Source organism: Doryrhamphus excisus, chromosome 19, assembly GCF_030265055.1.
Source record: "Doryrhamphus excisus isolate RoL2022-K1 chromosome 19, RoL_Dexc_1.0, whole genome shotgun sequence".
Taxonomy (NCBI): domain Eukaryota; kingdom Metazoa; phylum Chordata; class Actinopteri; order Syngnathiformes; family Syngnathidae; genus Doryrhamphus; species Doryrhamphus excisus.
Window position 1 is genome coordinate 1,370,001 of NC_080484.1, and position 15,536 is coordinate 1,385,536.

Below are 15,536 nucleotides of genomic sequence, written 5' to 3' on the forward strand. Positions count from 1 at the left end.
TTAACATTATCATGCTAACGGAAAACACGATAGTGGTAAGTGTTTAAATACATAATATTACATTTCAAATGTAAACACGTTAGCATGCTAGCAATGCTAACATGCTAACATGTTAACATTATCATGCTAACAGAAAACATGATAGTGGTAAGCGTTTAAATACATAATATTACATATCAAATGTAAACACGTTAGCATGCTAGCAATGCTAACACTTTAAGATTAGCATGTTAACCCGATAGCATGATAGTGCTAAGTGTTTATATATATATATATATATATATATATATATATATATATATATATATATATATATATATATATATATATATATATAGTAGTGTCGACCCATGAAAACAACTAAAAATGCTAATATTAGCATGCGGGCAATGCTAACATGTTAACATTATCATGCTAAAGGCAAACATGATAGTGCTAAGTGTTTAAATACTCTGTGTCTACCAATCATATACAGTACATAATATTACATATCAAATGTAAACACGTTAGCATGCTAGCAACGCTAACACTTTAAGATTAGCATGTTAACCCGATAGCATGATAGTGCTAAGTGTTTAAATACTCTGTGTCTACCAATCATATTCAGTACATAATATTACATATCAAACGTAAACGCGTTAGCATGCTAGCAATGCTAACACTTTAAGATTAGCATGTTAACCCGATAGCATGATAGTGCTAAGTGTTTATATATATATATAGTAGTGTCTACCCATGAAAACAACTAGTGTTTACATACTCTATGTGTCTACCAATCATATACAGTTCATAATATTACATATAAAATGTAAACACTAGTATACTAGTATATTCATGTTAGCATGCTAGCAATGGTAACACGTTAAGACTAGCATGTTAACACGATAGCATGGTAGTACTAATTGTAAAAAAGTCTTACTTACTCTTATTGTGTTTACTATATAGTAGTATCAAGGTGACTATAGGGGTGTTATTCCATGTCAAGAGGGCTCTAATAATGTTAAGAAGCATATTTAGAAGGTCATAAAAAGTTTTTTATGTCTTAAACGACTTATTGCCCCAATCATACAATTTACTATAGTGGGTAAAATGAGTGTAAAGTTGACTATAGGGGTGTTATTCCATGTCAAGAGGGCTCTAATAATGTTAAGAAGCATATTTAGAAGGTCATAAAAAGTTTTTTATGTCTTAAACGACTTATTGCCCCAATCATACAATTTACTATAGTGGGTAAAATGAGTGTAAAGTTGACTATAGGGTTGCTAGTACATGTCTAGAGGTCTCTAATAATGTTAAGAAGCATATTTAGAAGGTCATAAACAGGTTTTTATGTCTTAAACGACTTATTGCCCAATCATACAATCTACTATATTGGGTAAAATGAATGTAAAGTTGACTATAGGGGTGTTATTTCATGTCGAGAGGGCTCTAATAATCTTAAGAAGCATATTTAGAAGGTCATAAACAGTTTTTTATGTCTTAAACGACTTATTGCCCCAATCATACAATTTACTATAGTGGGTAAAATGAGTGTAAAGTTGACTATAGGGGTGCTAGTACATGTCAAGAGGGCTCTAATAATGTTAAGAAGCATATTTAGAAGGTCATAAACAGGTTTTTATGTCTTAAACGACTTATTGCCCCAATCATACAATCTTCTATAGTGGGTAAAAGGAGTGTAAAGTTGACTATAGGGGTGTTATTTCATGTCAAGAGGGCTCTAATAATGTTAAGAAGCATATTTAGAAGGTCATAAACAATTTTTCATGTCTTAAACGACTTATTGACCAATCATACAATCTACTATATTGGGTAAAATGAGTGTAAAGTTGACTATAGGGTTGCTAGTACATGTCGAGAGGGCTCTAATAATGTTAAATAGCATATTTAGAAGGTCATAAACAGTTTTTTATATCTTAAACGACTTATTGTCCCAATCATACAATCTACTATAGTGGGTAAAAGGAATGTAAAGTTGACTATAGGGGTGTTATTTCATGTCAAGAGGGCTCTAATAATGTTAAATAGCATATTTAGAAGGTCATAAACTGTTTTTATGTCTTAAACGACTTATTGCCCCAATCATACAATCTACTATAGTGGGTAAAATGAGTGTAAAGTTGACTATAGGGTTGCTAGTACATGTCTAGAGGGCTCTAATAATGTTAAGAAGCATATTTAGAAGGTCATAAACTGTTTTTTATGTCTTAAACGACATATTGCCCCAATCATACAATCTTCTATAGTGGGTAAAATGAGTGTAAAGTTGACTATAGGGGTGCTAGTACATGTCAAGAGGGCTCTAATAATGTTAAGAAGCATATTTAGAAGGTCATAAACTGTTTTTTATGTCTTAAACGACTTATTGCCCCAATCATACAATCTACTATAGTGGGTAAAAGGAGTGTAAGGTTGACTATAGGGGTGTTATTTCATGTCAAGAGGGCTCTAATAATGTTAAGAAGCATATTTAGAAGGTCATAAACAGTTTTTTATGTCTTAAACAACTTATTGACCCAATCATACAATCTACTATAGTGGGTAAAATGAGTGTAAAGTTGACTATAGGGGTGTTATTTCATGTCGAGAGGGCTCTAATAATGTTAAGAAGCATATTTAGAAGGTCATAACCAGTTTTTTATGTCTTAAACGACTTATTGCCCCAATCATACAATCTACTATATTGGGTAAAGTGAGTGTAAAGTTGACTATAGGGTTGCTAGTACATGTCTAGAGGTCTCTAATAATGTTAAGAAGCATATTTAGAAGGTCATAAACAGTTTTTTATGTCTTAAACGACTTATTGCCCCAATCATACAATTTACTATAGTGGGTAAAATGAGTGTAAAGTTGACTATAGGGGTGCTAGTACATGTCAAGAGGGCTCTAATAATGTTAAGAAGCATATTTAGAAGGTCATAAACAGTTTTTTATGTCTTAAACGACATATTGCCCCAATCATACAATCTTCTATAGTGGGTAAAATGAGTGTAAAGTTGACTATAGGGGTGCTAGTACATGTCAAGAGGGCTCTAATAATGTTAAGAAGCATATTTAGAAGGTCATAAACAGTTTTTTATGTCTTAAACGACTTATTGCCCCAATCATACAATTTACTATAGTGGGTAAAATGAGTGTAAAGTTGACTATAGGGGTGCTAGTACATGTCTAGAGGTCTCTAATAATGTTAAGAAGCATATTTAGAAGGTCATAAACAGTTTTTTATGTCTTAAACGACTTCTTGACCAATCATACAATCTACTATATTGGGTAAAAGGAGTGTAAGGTTGACTATAGGGGTGCTAGTACATGTCTAGAGGTCTCTAATAATGTTAAGAAGCATATTTAGAAGATCATAAACAGTTTTTTATGTCTTAAACGACTTATTGACCAATCATACAATCTACTATAGTGGGTAAAAGGAATGTAAAGTTGACTATAGGGGTGTTATTTCATGTCAAGAGGGCTCTAATAATGTTAAATAGCATATTTAAAAGGTCATAAACTGTTTTTTATGTCTTAAACGACTTATTGACCAATCATACAATCTACTATATTGGGTAAAAGGAGTGTAAGGTTGACTATAGGGGTGCTAGTACATGTCTAGAGGGCTCTAATAATGTAAACAGTTTCCTTAACTATGAAAATATGCTATTTATTAATATCGAAATGGAGTATGGGACCAATTAGACTCTCTGCGTTACCGACATAGAATCATACGTTGAGTTCAAGCCAAAGAAAAAGCCAAAATGTGTGTTAATCCTTGTGGTTCCTGAAAAAAAAAAAAGGTTTCGTATGAAGTCCCGAACCTCTTCCTGACCTCCTGGTGCATCTTTGGAGGCTTTCCACAGACGGGATCATCTTAGATAAACATTCCCATTCCATTTAAGCTTTAAATGGCAATAAAGCAGGAAAAGAACAGAAATAGAACGGAATGACGGAACGTTGAGTGTGCATGTTGACTTTATTTTGTAGGCTAACACTCGCGTACACAAAACTGCACCATGCGGCTTTTTTTTTTTTGTGGAATGCAGTAAATTGTCCAACACATACTGAACATAGTGGATTTCCCACTGGTCGCAATGTGTGTGTGTGTGTGTGTGTGTGTGTGTGTTTTAGTGTGAGATGCAAAGAGCAGATTATCACATACAATAACAAGCAGTGGGAGAGGCCCGGTCCAAAGATAATAACATCTTTATCGCACTTTAAGAGTACTTCAGGTCCTTATTTGCAGCATTCCACGTCCACGCCTTAGTGGCTTTGGGCTTATCTGCTTGGCCTTTAATCTTGAGAAGTATGTTTTATTACACAAGGATTTTAGTACAATAAAAGACATTTAAACCAAAATTATTATTATATTTTCGACAGAAATATTTGGAATTTATTATTTTATTTTATTATAATAATATAATTTAATTCATTATAATTAATATATAATTATATTATATATTTTATAATTATTTGGAAATCCCCCCAAAATGTATTAATCCTGCCATAAAATATTACATGCAAAATAATATATATAGTTATAATACATATTTGTAATTTGGTAATTTTTTTGGTCGGTTTTTAAAAGGTTATTATTTTTTATTACTTTTCTTTTATTGTATTTAATTTTAAGAATTATAATATATCATGGTTACAGTTAAATAATAGTTTTATTTATTATGTTTATTTTTTTATTTTTTAATCTTGAGAAGTATGTTTTATTACACAATGATTTTAGTACAATAAAAGACATTTAAACCAAAATTATTATTATATTTTCGACAGAAATATTTGGAAATTATTATTTTATTTTATTATAATAATATAATTTAATTCATTATAATTAATATATAATTATATTATATATTTTATAATTATTTGGAAATCCCCCAAAATGTATTAATCCTGCCATAAAATATTACATGCAAAATAATATATATAGTTATAATACATATTTGTAATTTGGTAATTTTTTTGATCGGTTTTTAAAAGGTTATTATTTTTTATTACTTTTCTTTTATTGTATTTAATTTTAAAAATTATAATATATCATGATTACAGTTAAATAATAGTTTTATTTATTATGTTTATTTTTTTATTTTTTAATCTTGAGAAGTATGTTTTATTACACAATGATTTTATTACAATAAAAGACATTTAAACCAAAATTATCATTATATTTTCGACAGAAATATTTGGAAATTATTATTTTATTTTATTATAATAATATAATTTAATTCATTATAATTAATATATAATTATATTATATATTTTATAATTATTTGGAAATTGGAAAGTAAATTTTACTTATCAATCCCCCCAAAATGTATTAATAGTGCCATAAAATATTACATGCAAAATAATATATATAGTTATAATACATATTTGTAATTTTTTTGTCACTTTTTAAAAGGTTATTATTTTTTATTACTTTTCTTTTATTGTATTTAATTTTAAGAATTATAATATATCATGATTACAGTTAAATGAAAGTTTTATTTATTATGTTTATTATAATACAGTGACTCTTGACATTTCTACGTGTTAAAATATTTGTAATTTGGTAATTTTTGGTCACTTTTTAAAAGGTTATTATTTTGTATTACTTTTATTTTATTGTATTTAATTGTAAGAATTATACAGTTAAATAATAGTTTTATTTATTATGTTTATTTTAATACATTGACTTTTTCGACATTTCCACGTGTTAACATATTTGTAATTTGGTCATTTTTGGTCACTTTTTAAAAGGTTATTATTTTGTATTACTTTTTAATTTTATTGTATTTAATTGTAAGAATTATAATATATCATGATTACAGTTAAATAATAGTTTTATTTATTATGTTTATTATAATACTGTGACTTTTTCGACATTTCTACGTGTTAACATATTTGTAATAGCCGTATATATTTTTTCCAATATGTGTTTCATATTTAATACACCGCAAAATATATTATTTTTTCCCCTACCGTTGCAGCTCATTGGCTTTATTATGATTGAGTCTGCCTAGCAACGAGTCCACACCAGGAAATGACGTCATTCAATCGCGCCACGTAGCTGCTAGCTAACCACCAGCTAGCTTACGTTTCCTTGTAGAAGTAACCCGAGATAGTAGAGATACTGTCTTATATGTAGCATGTAGTATATGTAAGTACACGTAGCCATAGAATGTTGTGTTTCTCGGCAGCGGAGAAGGTGACGTCGCTGGGCAAAGATTGGCACCGGCCGTGTCTGAAGTGTGAAAAGTGCGGCAGGACGCTCTCATCCGGGTCCCATGCTGAGGTGAATCACGTGACCAGAAATGGCGACACAGTGGTAACGTGTTGATATAATCTAACTGGAATCCTCTTCCAGCATGACGGCAAACCATACTGCCACAAACCATGCTACAGTGCACTGTTTGGCCCTAAAGGTAAGCGTTCTATAAAGAATATGTACATGTTAAATAGGCTAAATATATGCTTGTCGTGTTGCAGGGTATGGACATGGCGGAACGGAGAGTCATACTTACAAGTAGTGGACTCCTGGTGGTCCTGCCGTCTTCATCCAGTGGACGTTCATGCGAATAAAAGCATATTCAGTATGTGACGTCAACCTGCTTTGTTGTTTTTATCGATCCTTTAACCATTTCATTTGGATTATATCATTTATTTGATAGCCGAGATATTATAGTTGTAATATATTGCTATACTATATGCATACATAATTAGCTTTGTGATTTTTTATAATCATTTTTTATTTTTTATTATTTTTATTTTCATCATTTTTATTTTATTTTTATTATTTTATTTCATTATTTTCATTATTTTTATTATCATTTTAAATCATTCTAAATCATTCTTTTCATATTTAACTAACATATTTTTAACTTATTAATTTTTACATGTAATAATTTCTTATACTACATTTTATATTGCATTGTTTTTATTTGTTAGGCAATAAAATTATTCAAGGTATGTTATACTCTTTCGAGAATATATATATATATTTTTAATCATACTTAGCCATTTAATTATTATGGTAGTTATGTTTATAATATTCATATATATATTATAGATATATAAGATATTATAGTTATAATGTATTGCTATACTATATGCATACATAATTAGCTTTGATTTTTTTATTATCATGTTTTATTGTTTTTATTTTCATTATTTTTATTTTTTTCATTATTTTATTTCATTATTTTTATTATCATTCTAAATCATTCATTTCATATTTAACCATTAAAAATATTTTGAACTTATTAATTTTTACATTTAATAATTTCTTATACTACATTTTATATTATTGTTTTTATTTGCTAGGCAATAAAATTATTCAAGGTATGTTATACTCTTTCAAGAATATATATATATATATATATATATATATATATATATATATATATATATATATATATATATATATATATATATATATATATATATATTAAATCATACTTAGCCATTTAATTATTATGGTAGTTATGTTTTTAATATTCATATATATATTAGATATATAAGATATTATAGTTATAATATATTGCTTTACTATATGCATACATAATTATCTGTGATTTTTTTATTATAATTTTTTATCATTTTTATTTTCATTATTTATTTTATTATCATTCTAAATCATTAATTTCATATTTAACCATTAAAAATATTTTAACTTATTCATTTTTACATTTAATAATTACATTTTATATTATGCTGTTTTTATTTGCTAGGCAATAAAATTATTCAAGGTATGTTATACTCTTTTTCAATAATATATATACATATTTTTAAATCATACTTAGCCATTTAATTATTATGGTAGTGTATATATATATATATATATATATATATATATATATATATATATATATATATATATATATATATATATATATATATATATATATATATATATATATATATATATATATATATATATATAATTTGAACTGTATGTGTATGGATGTTTGTTTCTTCTGGCTTTTTCCTGATTGATGATTGATTCAGGGCCTCAGCAGCAGCAGCAGCAGCCTCGGGTTGCCACGGCAACACACCAACAAGCCCCAACAAACAGTAGGCCATTGTGCGTGCCTGAGACAAACACACTAACAACATCATTAAGGCAGCTGTCCTCTTCCTGCGTAGGCCACATGACACACACACACACATATATAATACATATAATACATATAATCATGTATATGTGGATGTATGGAAATAGAATCTATACTGTCAACTTGCATTCATCACACATCCAGAGGGGGGCGGGTCAAAATGTGACTCCAAGCCCAGGGTGATGCCTCCTCGCCGGGATAGCCACTGAGACGACAGGGCCTCCTCTGGATGTCCTTATGTCAACACCGTCAAATCATTGAATACCAAATAAAAACCAACATTAGTCATATTTATTGCTAGTATTTCACTCTAAATCTATTTCATAAGAGTTTTGAGATTGAGTCAAAACTATTTTTCATAAAACTTTATACTTTATTTTCATAAAATGTTCCGCTCTGTGATTCAGCCTGAGGTGTCTGTACTAGAGCGGTGCAACGCCGCCCCCTGGCGCAACCTGGTGAAACTGCAATGACGTCAAAAGCCCCAGCCGGTAATACATGATTTTAAAACTTTTAATATTTAAACAGTGCTTTGTAAATCAGCGCTAAAAACACAAACGCGGTATGAAATCAATTGCAAAATAAAAAGAAATAAGTTACAGCCACCACAGATTTTAAAAAGTACTCGTTAGTGTGAACCTTATGAAAATAGCATAGAAAATATGCATAAACATAGACTTTCATTCATATATATGTATAGATATATAAATACATTTAATTTTACCTAAATAAATCTTTTTTTTTTTCTTGGTGTGGGTTTTTTTTTCCTCCAATATTTTGTCCCTTGTGTTTTTTTTTTGGTTTGTTTTTTTTTAATAACGGTCCTTGACCTCATCAACGACAAATATAAATTAAAGTCTGCAAAACTTCATTAAAAAAAAAAAAACCTCCTTGCACACACGCACACGCACACGCACACAGTCCGTGCATAGACGCCAGTTGTCCCCCCTCTCCAAAAAAAACAAAAAAAACAAACAAAAAAAAATTACCTCGAAGTGGACGTGTTGCCATAGCAACAGAGGCAGCCGCTGGCCAGGAGGGGGCGGGGCTTAACAGAATTCACAGGAGAAGCCATCCATTGTCTTCATTTGTCTCGTCACAGTTGTTGAAATAAAGGTTATAAAAAAAAAGGGGGTAGGAAAAAAAATCACAAAACATGTATATGATAATAATAATAATAATAATAATAATAATAGACAAGAATATTCACAAACATAACATTTCCCTGTATATGTACACATTGTATATATTTAAAAAGTCAAGATTGTCATAAAAAGCGTGAAAAGGCAAGTGAAGCTCAAATAAACGACGCTCATTCGTGCAACAAAAGCACCACCTTCAGTGTTCCGTGACTCTTCTAATGCTGGACGGGATGGGTGTTCAACGGGAGGGAGGCGGTCCCGGGAAGTCTTTAGATGTAAAAGTGCTGAGCGTGGGCGTGGCTGTGAAAAAAAAAAAAAAAAAAAAAAACACACCCTAACCCTAACCCTAACCCTAACCCTAACCCTAACCCAAAATACCTCTTTGATCGGAGTTGAACCGGCTTCCCTGCTGTCAGGAACTGAGAAAACCAAGCCGCATTGAAGTGGACACGCTAACAAAACAACAACAACAACAACAACATGTCGGCTTGGTCTGCGTCCAAGCGGAGTACGTGTAACACGGCGGCGCCCCAAAAGCTGAAAGCGCGACAACATGCTAGGCTAATGTTAGCATTTGTTAGCTCGTAGCTCACGTATGTTATTGCGACATCAGTACCCGCGTAGGAACCTAGCGTAGCATGCAGTGAAAAAGGCTACCGCTCGCGTTTGGAAGAAATATCTTCAAACTTTTGATTGGCGGTATAAAGTCACACACACACACACACACACACACACACATGGGGCGTCCACGTGTCCCTGAAGGTGCAATTCCCGTTCCATCAAGATTCTTCTCCGTCACTGCCAGTCGTCGTCGTCGTCCTCGTCGCTGTCTGTCGACTCGTCGTCCTCGCTGTCTCCGCCCGTCTGCCGCGTTCCGTTGTGTTGCCGTGCGGCCATGACGGCGGCGGCGGCGGCAGTAGTGGCGGCCTCAGCGGCGGCCATGGCAATGGCCGCCGCGCGGTCCTCCGCCTCCTTCTGGCGCAAAGCGGCGGCCTTCTTTTCCTGCTCGGCGTGGCTCTTCATGTGGGCGCTGCGGCTCTTCACCTTGTAGAAGATCCTGCAGCGTGAAGGGAGAGGTCAGAGGTTAGGAATGGAGTCAGGTTCCGCATGCTAGGAAAATTAGCATGTGTAGATGAAGTTACTATAGGACCAATTTGATATGAAAGATATAAACAACTCTCTACTACTATGCTACTAAGTAAACCTGTCAAGTTAGCATGTCAATACTAGGTAGCTTCAAAACAACAAATGTGGCCCGCAGGACACTAGTTTGAGACCCCCGCCTTGATATGAAAGTTTAATGTTATTTGATATGGATGCTGTATGGTATCATGTACCCAGAAAAAATGATTACGTTTGATTCATGTTTATGTTAAAGGTTAAATAACTGTTAATAGTTATCCTCCCTATCCGTGTGGAAGTGGTAAGTTTTGGGCTATTCAAGTTGAAAGGATATAACTCGAAGGCTACCGTTTAGGTGGCTAGCTGTCTAGTTTGCGAGTTAGCATGTGTCTCGAGACCCTGCAGTTGCGCAATATGTTGTAAATAAAAAGAGTATAAATGTGACTATAGTCGTGTTTTGTCATGTCTACAGGGCTCTAATAATGCTTTGTTTATTTTAATATGAAAAAAATCATTTTTTAAGTTTTTTTAATACGTTTTATTATTATTATTATTATATTTATTTATTACTGATTGATTGATTTTCTTTATTCTTGATTTGTTTATTTATTTTTCATCTTATTTTGTGTAGAAAAATAAAAATTAATATATTTGAGAACAGTGGAATGTTTTATCAGAGCTTTTATTGTAGAAAAATGGAACCAAAGCAAAGTTTTTAAAAAATTTTTGTGTTTAATAAATTCATTTTTTGTTGTTTTTTTTTTTTTGGAAAACCTGATACGGCCCAGTCTCACCCAGACCCGAGCTCCAGTGGCCCCCAAGTAAATTGAGTTTGAGACCCCTGAGCTAAAAACATATACTGCTGGAATGAGAAGTCAGGTTCCCCACGCAGGAAAAGTTAGCATGTCCCTACTAGTCAAAAATGTACTTTAATAATTTTTTTTTTTTTTTTTTTTACAATTTTTCCACCAACAAGAAGTAAAAAAATGTGCACTTTGTTTACCGAAATGATGGAAATGAAAGCGAAATAACCGCGTGTAGCACTAGCATCATGTATCACGCCGCATCCGATCCCGTCGGTGTTATCGGTTGCTATGACAACCTAGCAATAAACAAGGGAAGGCAACGACGCAGCGCTACGCCGTCCCGTTTCTACTGCGTGTTTCTTTTGAGGGTGACAGGAAGTGGATTAACTCACCTGCCGCATTTCTTGCAGGGGAACTCTCCCTCGGGGCCGCTTGAGCCTTTAGCGGTCGTTGGCGGGATGGTTTTGCCCGCGGCGGCGGTGGCGGCGTCGTAGCGTGGTTTGGAGCCGGGAGGCGGCGGACGAGGGGCGGCGGTGACGAAGTGAGTCGGTAGCGGCGGTGGCGGCGGGGGCTTATCCCTCTCGATGACGTCCTCCTGGCTTCGCATGATCAGGACGGTTGCGGGCTGCCGTGAAAAGGACAGGGGTGGAGCTTCAGCAATATATATCGAATAATATATTTTTATAATATATATATATATATTTAAAAAAATTAAAAAAGCATTGCTATGTGATGCTCAAGTGCAGGAACGCAAATTCGGTGAAAAAGGTAAAGGTTTCCTGCTGAGTCAATGTTGACAACACTTGTGATAGTTACACAAGCTACACTGCTGACGGCAGTGTAGTTGCTATAGCGGCCACTGTCCACAAGAGGGCAGCAAAACTAATGTAAAACAGTGTGTGTTATGTGGCGAATCCTGTCAAATTTGAAACCGTTTACAATTCATTTTTATTGCTTTTGTTTGTTGCCTTTAATGACTCCACAGATTCCGTTATGGAGCCGTAACGTTCCATATCTTGGAAATTTGTGGTTCTCGTTAAAGCTTGAGTCATTTCAAGCATTCTTGTTATTTCCCGTGAGTCCTTGAGGGCCGATGCTGACGCACGGCGAAACAACGGCGATAATATCCGTGTAAATTCTGCACGTTATAATAACTCGCACTCACGTTGTCGCCGGGCGGCAGCGTGTGCGCCCCTCTGGCGGGGCAGACGTCCTGTTTCCGGTCAGCTGAGCCTTCCCACTTCCTGCTGTCCTCCTCCGGTCTGTGCGAGCCCTGCAGAGCCGAGTGGGATGTTTAATGACGTGAAATTGTGTCTCCGTAACGTCACTTCCTGTGTACCCCCCCCCCCCCCCCCCCCCCCCGGCGAGCATCCTGGATGTGCGCTAGTGTAGTGATGTCATTCTGGCGTGGCTTCCGTCTCGACTTCAAATACAGCGTTTTGCGTCCGACTGACCTTGTGGTTCGCCGTGACGGCGTCGGCCGCGGTCGGCTCCGCCTCGCCGTACGTCAGCGTCCCGTTGCGTCCGATCTTGACGTGTTTCTTGTAGGAGTAGTAGAACTCCACGCACTGCGCCACCGTCTTGGTGCTCACCTGTGAGAGAACCCTCCGTCAGTGGACTGGAGACTGGAAAATACGGTATTGACTCGTGTATTAACTCGTGTATTAACTCGTGTATTGACTCGAGTATTGACTCGAGTATTGACTCGAGTATTGACTCGAGTATTGACTCGTGTATTGACTCGAGTATTGACTCGAGTATTGACTCGAGTATTGACTCGTGTATTGACTCGTGTATTGACTCGAGTATTGACTCGAGTATTGACTCGAGTATTGACTCGAGTATTGACTCGAGTATTGACTCGAGTATTGACTCGAGTATTGACTCGAGTATTGACTCGAGTATTGACTCATGTATTGACTCATGTATTGACTCATGTATTGACTCATGTATTGACTCATGTATTGACTCGAGTATTGACTCGAGTATTGACTCGAGTATTGACTCGAGTATTGACTCGAGTATTGACTCGAGTATTGACTCGTGTATTGACTCGTGTATTGACTCGTGTATTGACTCGTGTATTGACTCGTGTATTGACTCGTGTATTGACTCGTGTATTAACTCGTGTATTAACTCATGTATTGACTCGTGCCTGACGTTACTTCACCGCGGCTAAGCCGTTCCGCAACAGACGCTAATATTGCAAGTTTTCAAGTCCTATCAGGTTTTGATCTGACAAATCTTAAGTAAGTTTGATCAAGTGTAGAATTACTACAGAGTCAGGGTGCTTGACGTGTTTCTTGTAGTAGTAGTAGAACTCCACGCACTGCGCCACCGTCTTGGCGCTCACCTGTGAGGGAACCCTCCGCCAGTGTCGCTATGCTACACAGGAGACGTCATCTTCTTTAGCATTGTTGGCTTTTCTTGTGATGGCTTGTAGACTGAAAAATACGGTTTTGACTCATATATTAACTCATGTATTGACTCGTGTATTGACTCGTGTGTTGACTCGTGTGTTGACTCGTGTGTTGACTCGTGTGTTGACTCGTGTGTTGACTCGTGTGTTGACTCGTGTATTGACTCGAGTATTGACTCGAGTATTGACTCGAGTATTGACTCGAGTGTTGACTCGAGTGTTGACTCGAGTGTTGACTCGTGTGTTGACTCGTGTGTTGACTCGTGTGTTGACCCGTGTGTTGACCCGTGTGTTGACTTGTGTGTTGACTCGTGTGTTGACTCGTGTGTTGACTCGTGTGTTGACTCGAGTATTGACTCGAGTATTGACTCGAGTATTGACTCGAGTATTGACTCGAGTATTGACTCGAGTATTGACTCGAGTATTGACTCGTGTATTGACTCGTGTATTGACTCGTGTATTGACTCGTGTATTGACTCGTGTATTAACTCGTGTATTGACTCGTGCCTGACGTTACTTCACCGCGGCTAAGCCGTTCCGCAACAGACGCTAATATTGCAAGTTTTCAAGTCCTATCAGGTTTTGATCTGACAAATCTTAAGTAAGTTTGATCAAGTGTAGAATTACTACAGAGTCAGGGTGCTTGACGTGTTTCTTGTAGTAGTAGTAGAACTCCACGCACTGCGCCACCGTCTTGGCGCTCACCTGTGAGGGAACCCTCCGCCAGTGTCGCTATGCTACACAGGAGACGTCATCTTCTTTAGCATTGTTGGCTTTTCTTGTGATGGCTTGTAGACTGAAAAATACGGTTTTGACTCATATATTGTAAGTAAGTTTGATCAAGTGTAGAATTACTACGACTGGACTGTTTGGGCCGCTGCCCGACTGCCGGAAAAAAAAAAGCGTATCATGTAGATGACACAGGAGCTAAAGACGCTGGGAACACCGAGTGTAGGTAGCATTGCAAGGTTTATAAAATAGTCATTCTGTGTCAATATTCTATTTTACAACGTGAACACATGTGGCCTATATGTGTACTTTTTTTTTTTTCCTATAAATGGTGGGTGTGGCTTATATTCAGATGTGTTGGGACATGTTTAGTATCAAGTGATGTAATTGGAGGATGACTGTAATGGTTGTGATTGGAGGACTTAGATCACATGTACGTGATATAAAAGCCTGAAGTGAAAAATGGAGGCTGGTGATGATGCAACAATGGAATCTTGGGGCAAACATTCCAGAGTCAGGGTGCTTTACACACACACACACACACACACACACACACACACACACACACACACACACACACACACACACACACACACACACACACACACACACCTACCTGCTTCTGCACCATGAAGAAGTCCTTCTTGTAGATGCTGATACCTTTGTTGAACTGACGTCTCTCAGCTGCTGACCATCTGTCTGATCCTGAAGCATTAAAAAAACAAACAAACCAAAGAATAAGCTAAAGGAGCGGTGATCTGGCACCACTCAGCCAACGCGCGCTCTCATCCAGACAAGTCCATCCCCGCCCCCCACCGTAGAAAACACACACTCCATGGCTTGATAAACAATGGCTCTCCTGTCTTCTGCCGGGGTTGGGGGGATTAAGCACATTCTGTAACCCCCCCCCCCCCCCCGCCCTCCCCCCACGGCTGTCCCGCTGACCCTGACAATCCTCCTCCAGTCACCAGTCACCCTCATCAACCCCCCCCCCCACAACACACACACATGCTTTCACTGGTGCAGCTGCCATTGCTTGGAGGTGCAGTTGAGTCGTGGCTGACAGCAGCTCCTGTGTCAACGTTGGTTGTGGTATTCTACTACACTGGACACTAACTGATATGTTATATTGAGTGGGAAACTACGTCCATCCATCCAACTTTCCATCCATCCTTCCATCCATTCATCCATCCATCCATCTTTACATCCATCCTTCCATCCATTC

The 15,536-nt window shown here is 35.9% G+C and overlaps 2 protein-coding genes across 3 annotated transcripts in view; one reads left to right on the forward strand and one right to left on the reverse strand.

Annotated features, from left to right (window-relative positions):
- The window catches only part of crip1 (cysteine-rich protein 1), a 7,865-nt gene extending 1,279 nt beyond the window's left edge, over nt 1–6,586 (forward strand). The window contains exons 2-4 of the mRNA XM_058056526.1: nt 6,180–6,274; nt 6,347–6,404; nt 6,469–6,586. Of these exons, the coding sequence (XP_057912509.1) occupies nt 6,180–6,274; nt 6,347–6,404; nt 6,469–6,509 (194 nt within the window). The 3' untranslated portion in view covers nt 6,510–6,586. The remainder of the gene's footprint in view (nt 1–6,179; nt 6,275–6,346; nt 6,405–6,468) is intronic.
- Nucleotides 6,587–8,592: 2,006 nt separating this feature from the next.
- The window catches only part of mideasb (mitotic deacetylase associated SANT domain protein b), a 32,976-nt gene continuing 26,032 nt past the window's right edge, over nt 8,593–15,536 (reverse strand). For both annotated transcript variants that reach the window (XM_058056522.1, XM_058056521.1), the window contains exons 9-13: nt 14,928–15,016; nt 12,618–12,755; nt 12,329–12,436; nt 11,556–11,788; nt 8,593–10,292 (exon numbers count right to left, since the gene is read on the reverse strand). In XM_058056522.1, coding sequence (XP_057912505.1) covers nt 10,031–10,292; nt 11,556–11,788; nt 12,329–12,436; nt 12,618–12,755; nt 14,928–15,016 — 830 coding nt within the window. In that variant the 3' untranslated portion in view covers nt 8,593–10,030. The remainder of the gene's footprint in view (nt 10,293–11,555; nt 11,789–12,328; nt 12,437–12,617; nt 12,756–14,927; nt 15,017–15,536) is intronic.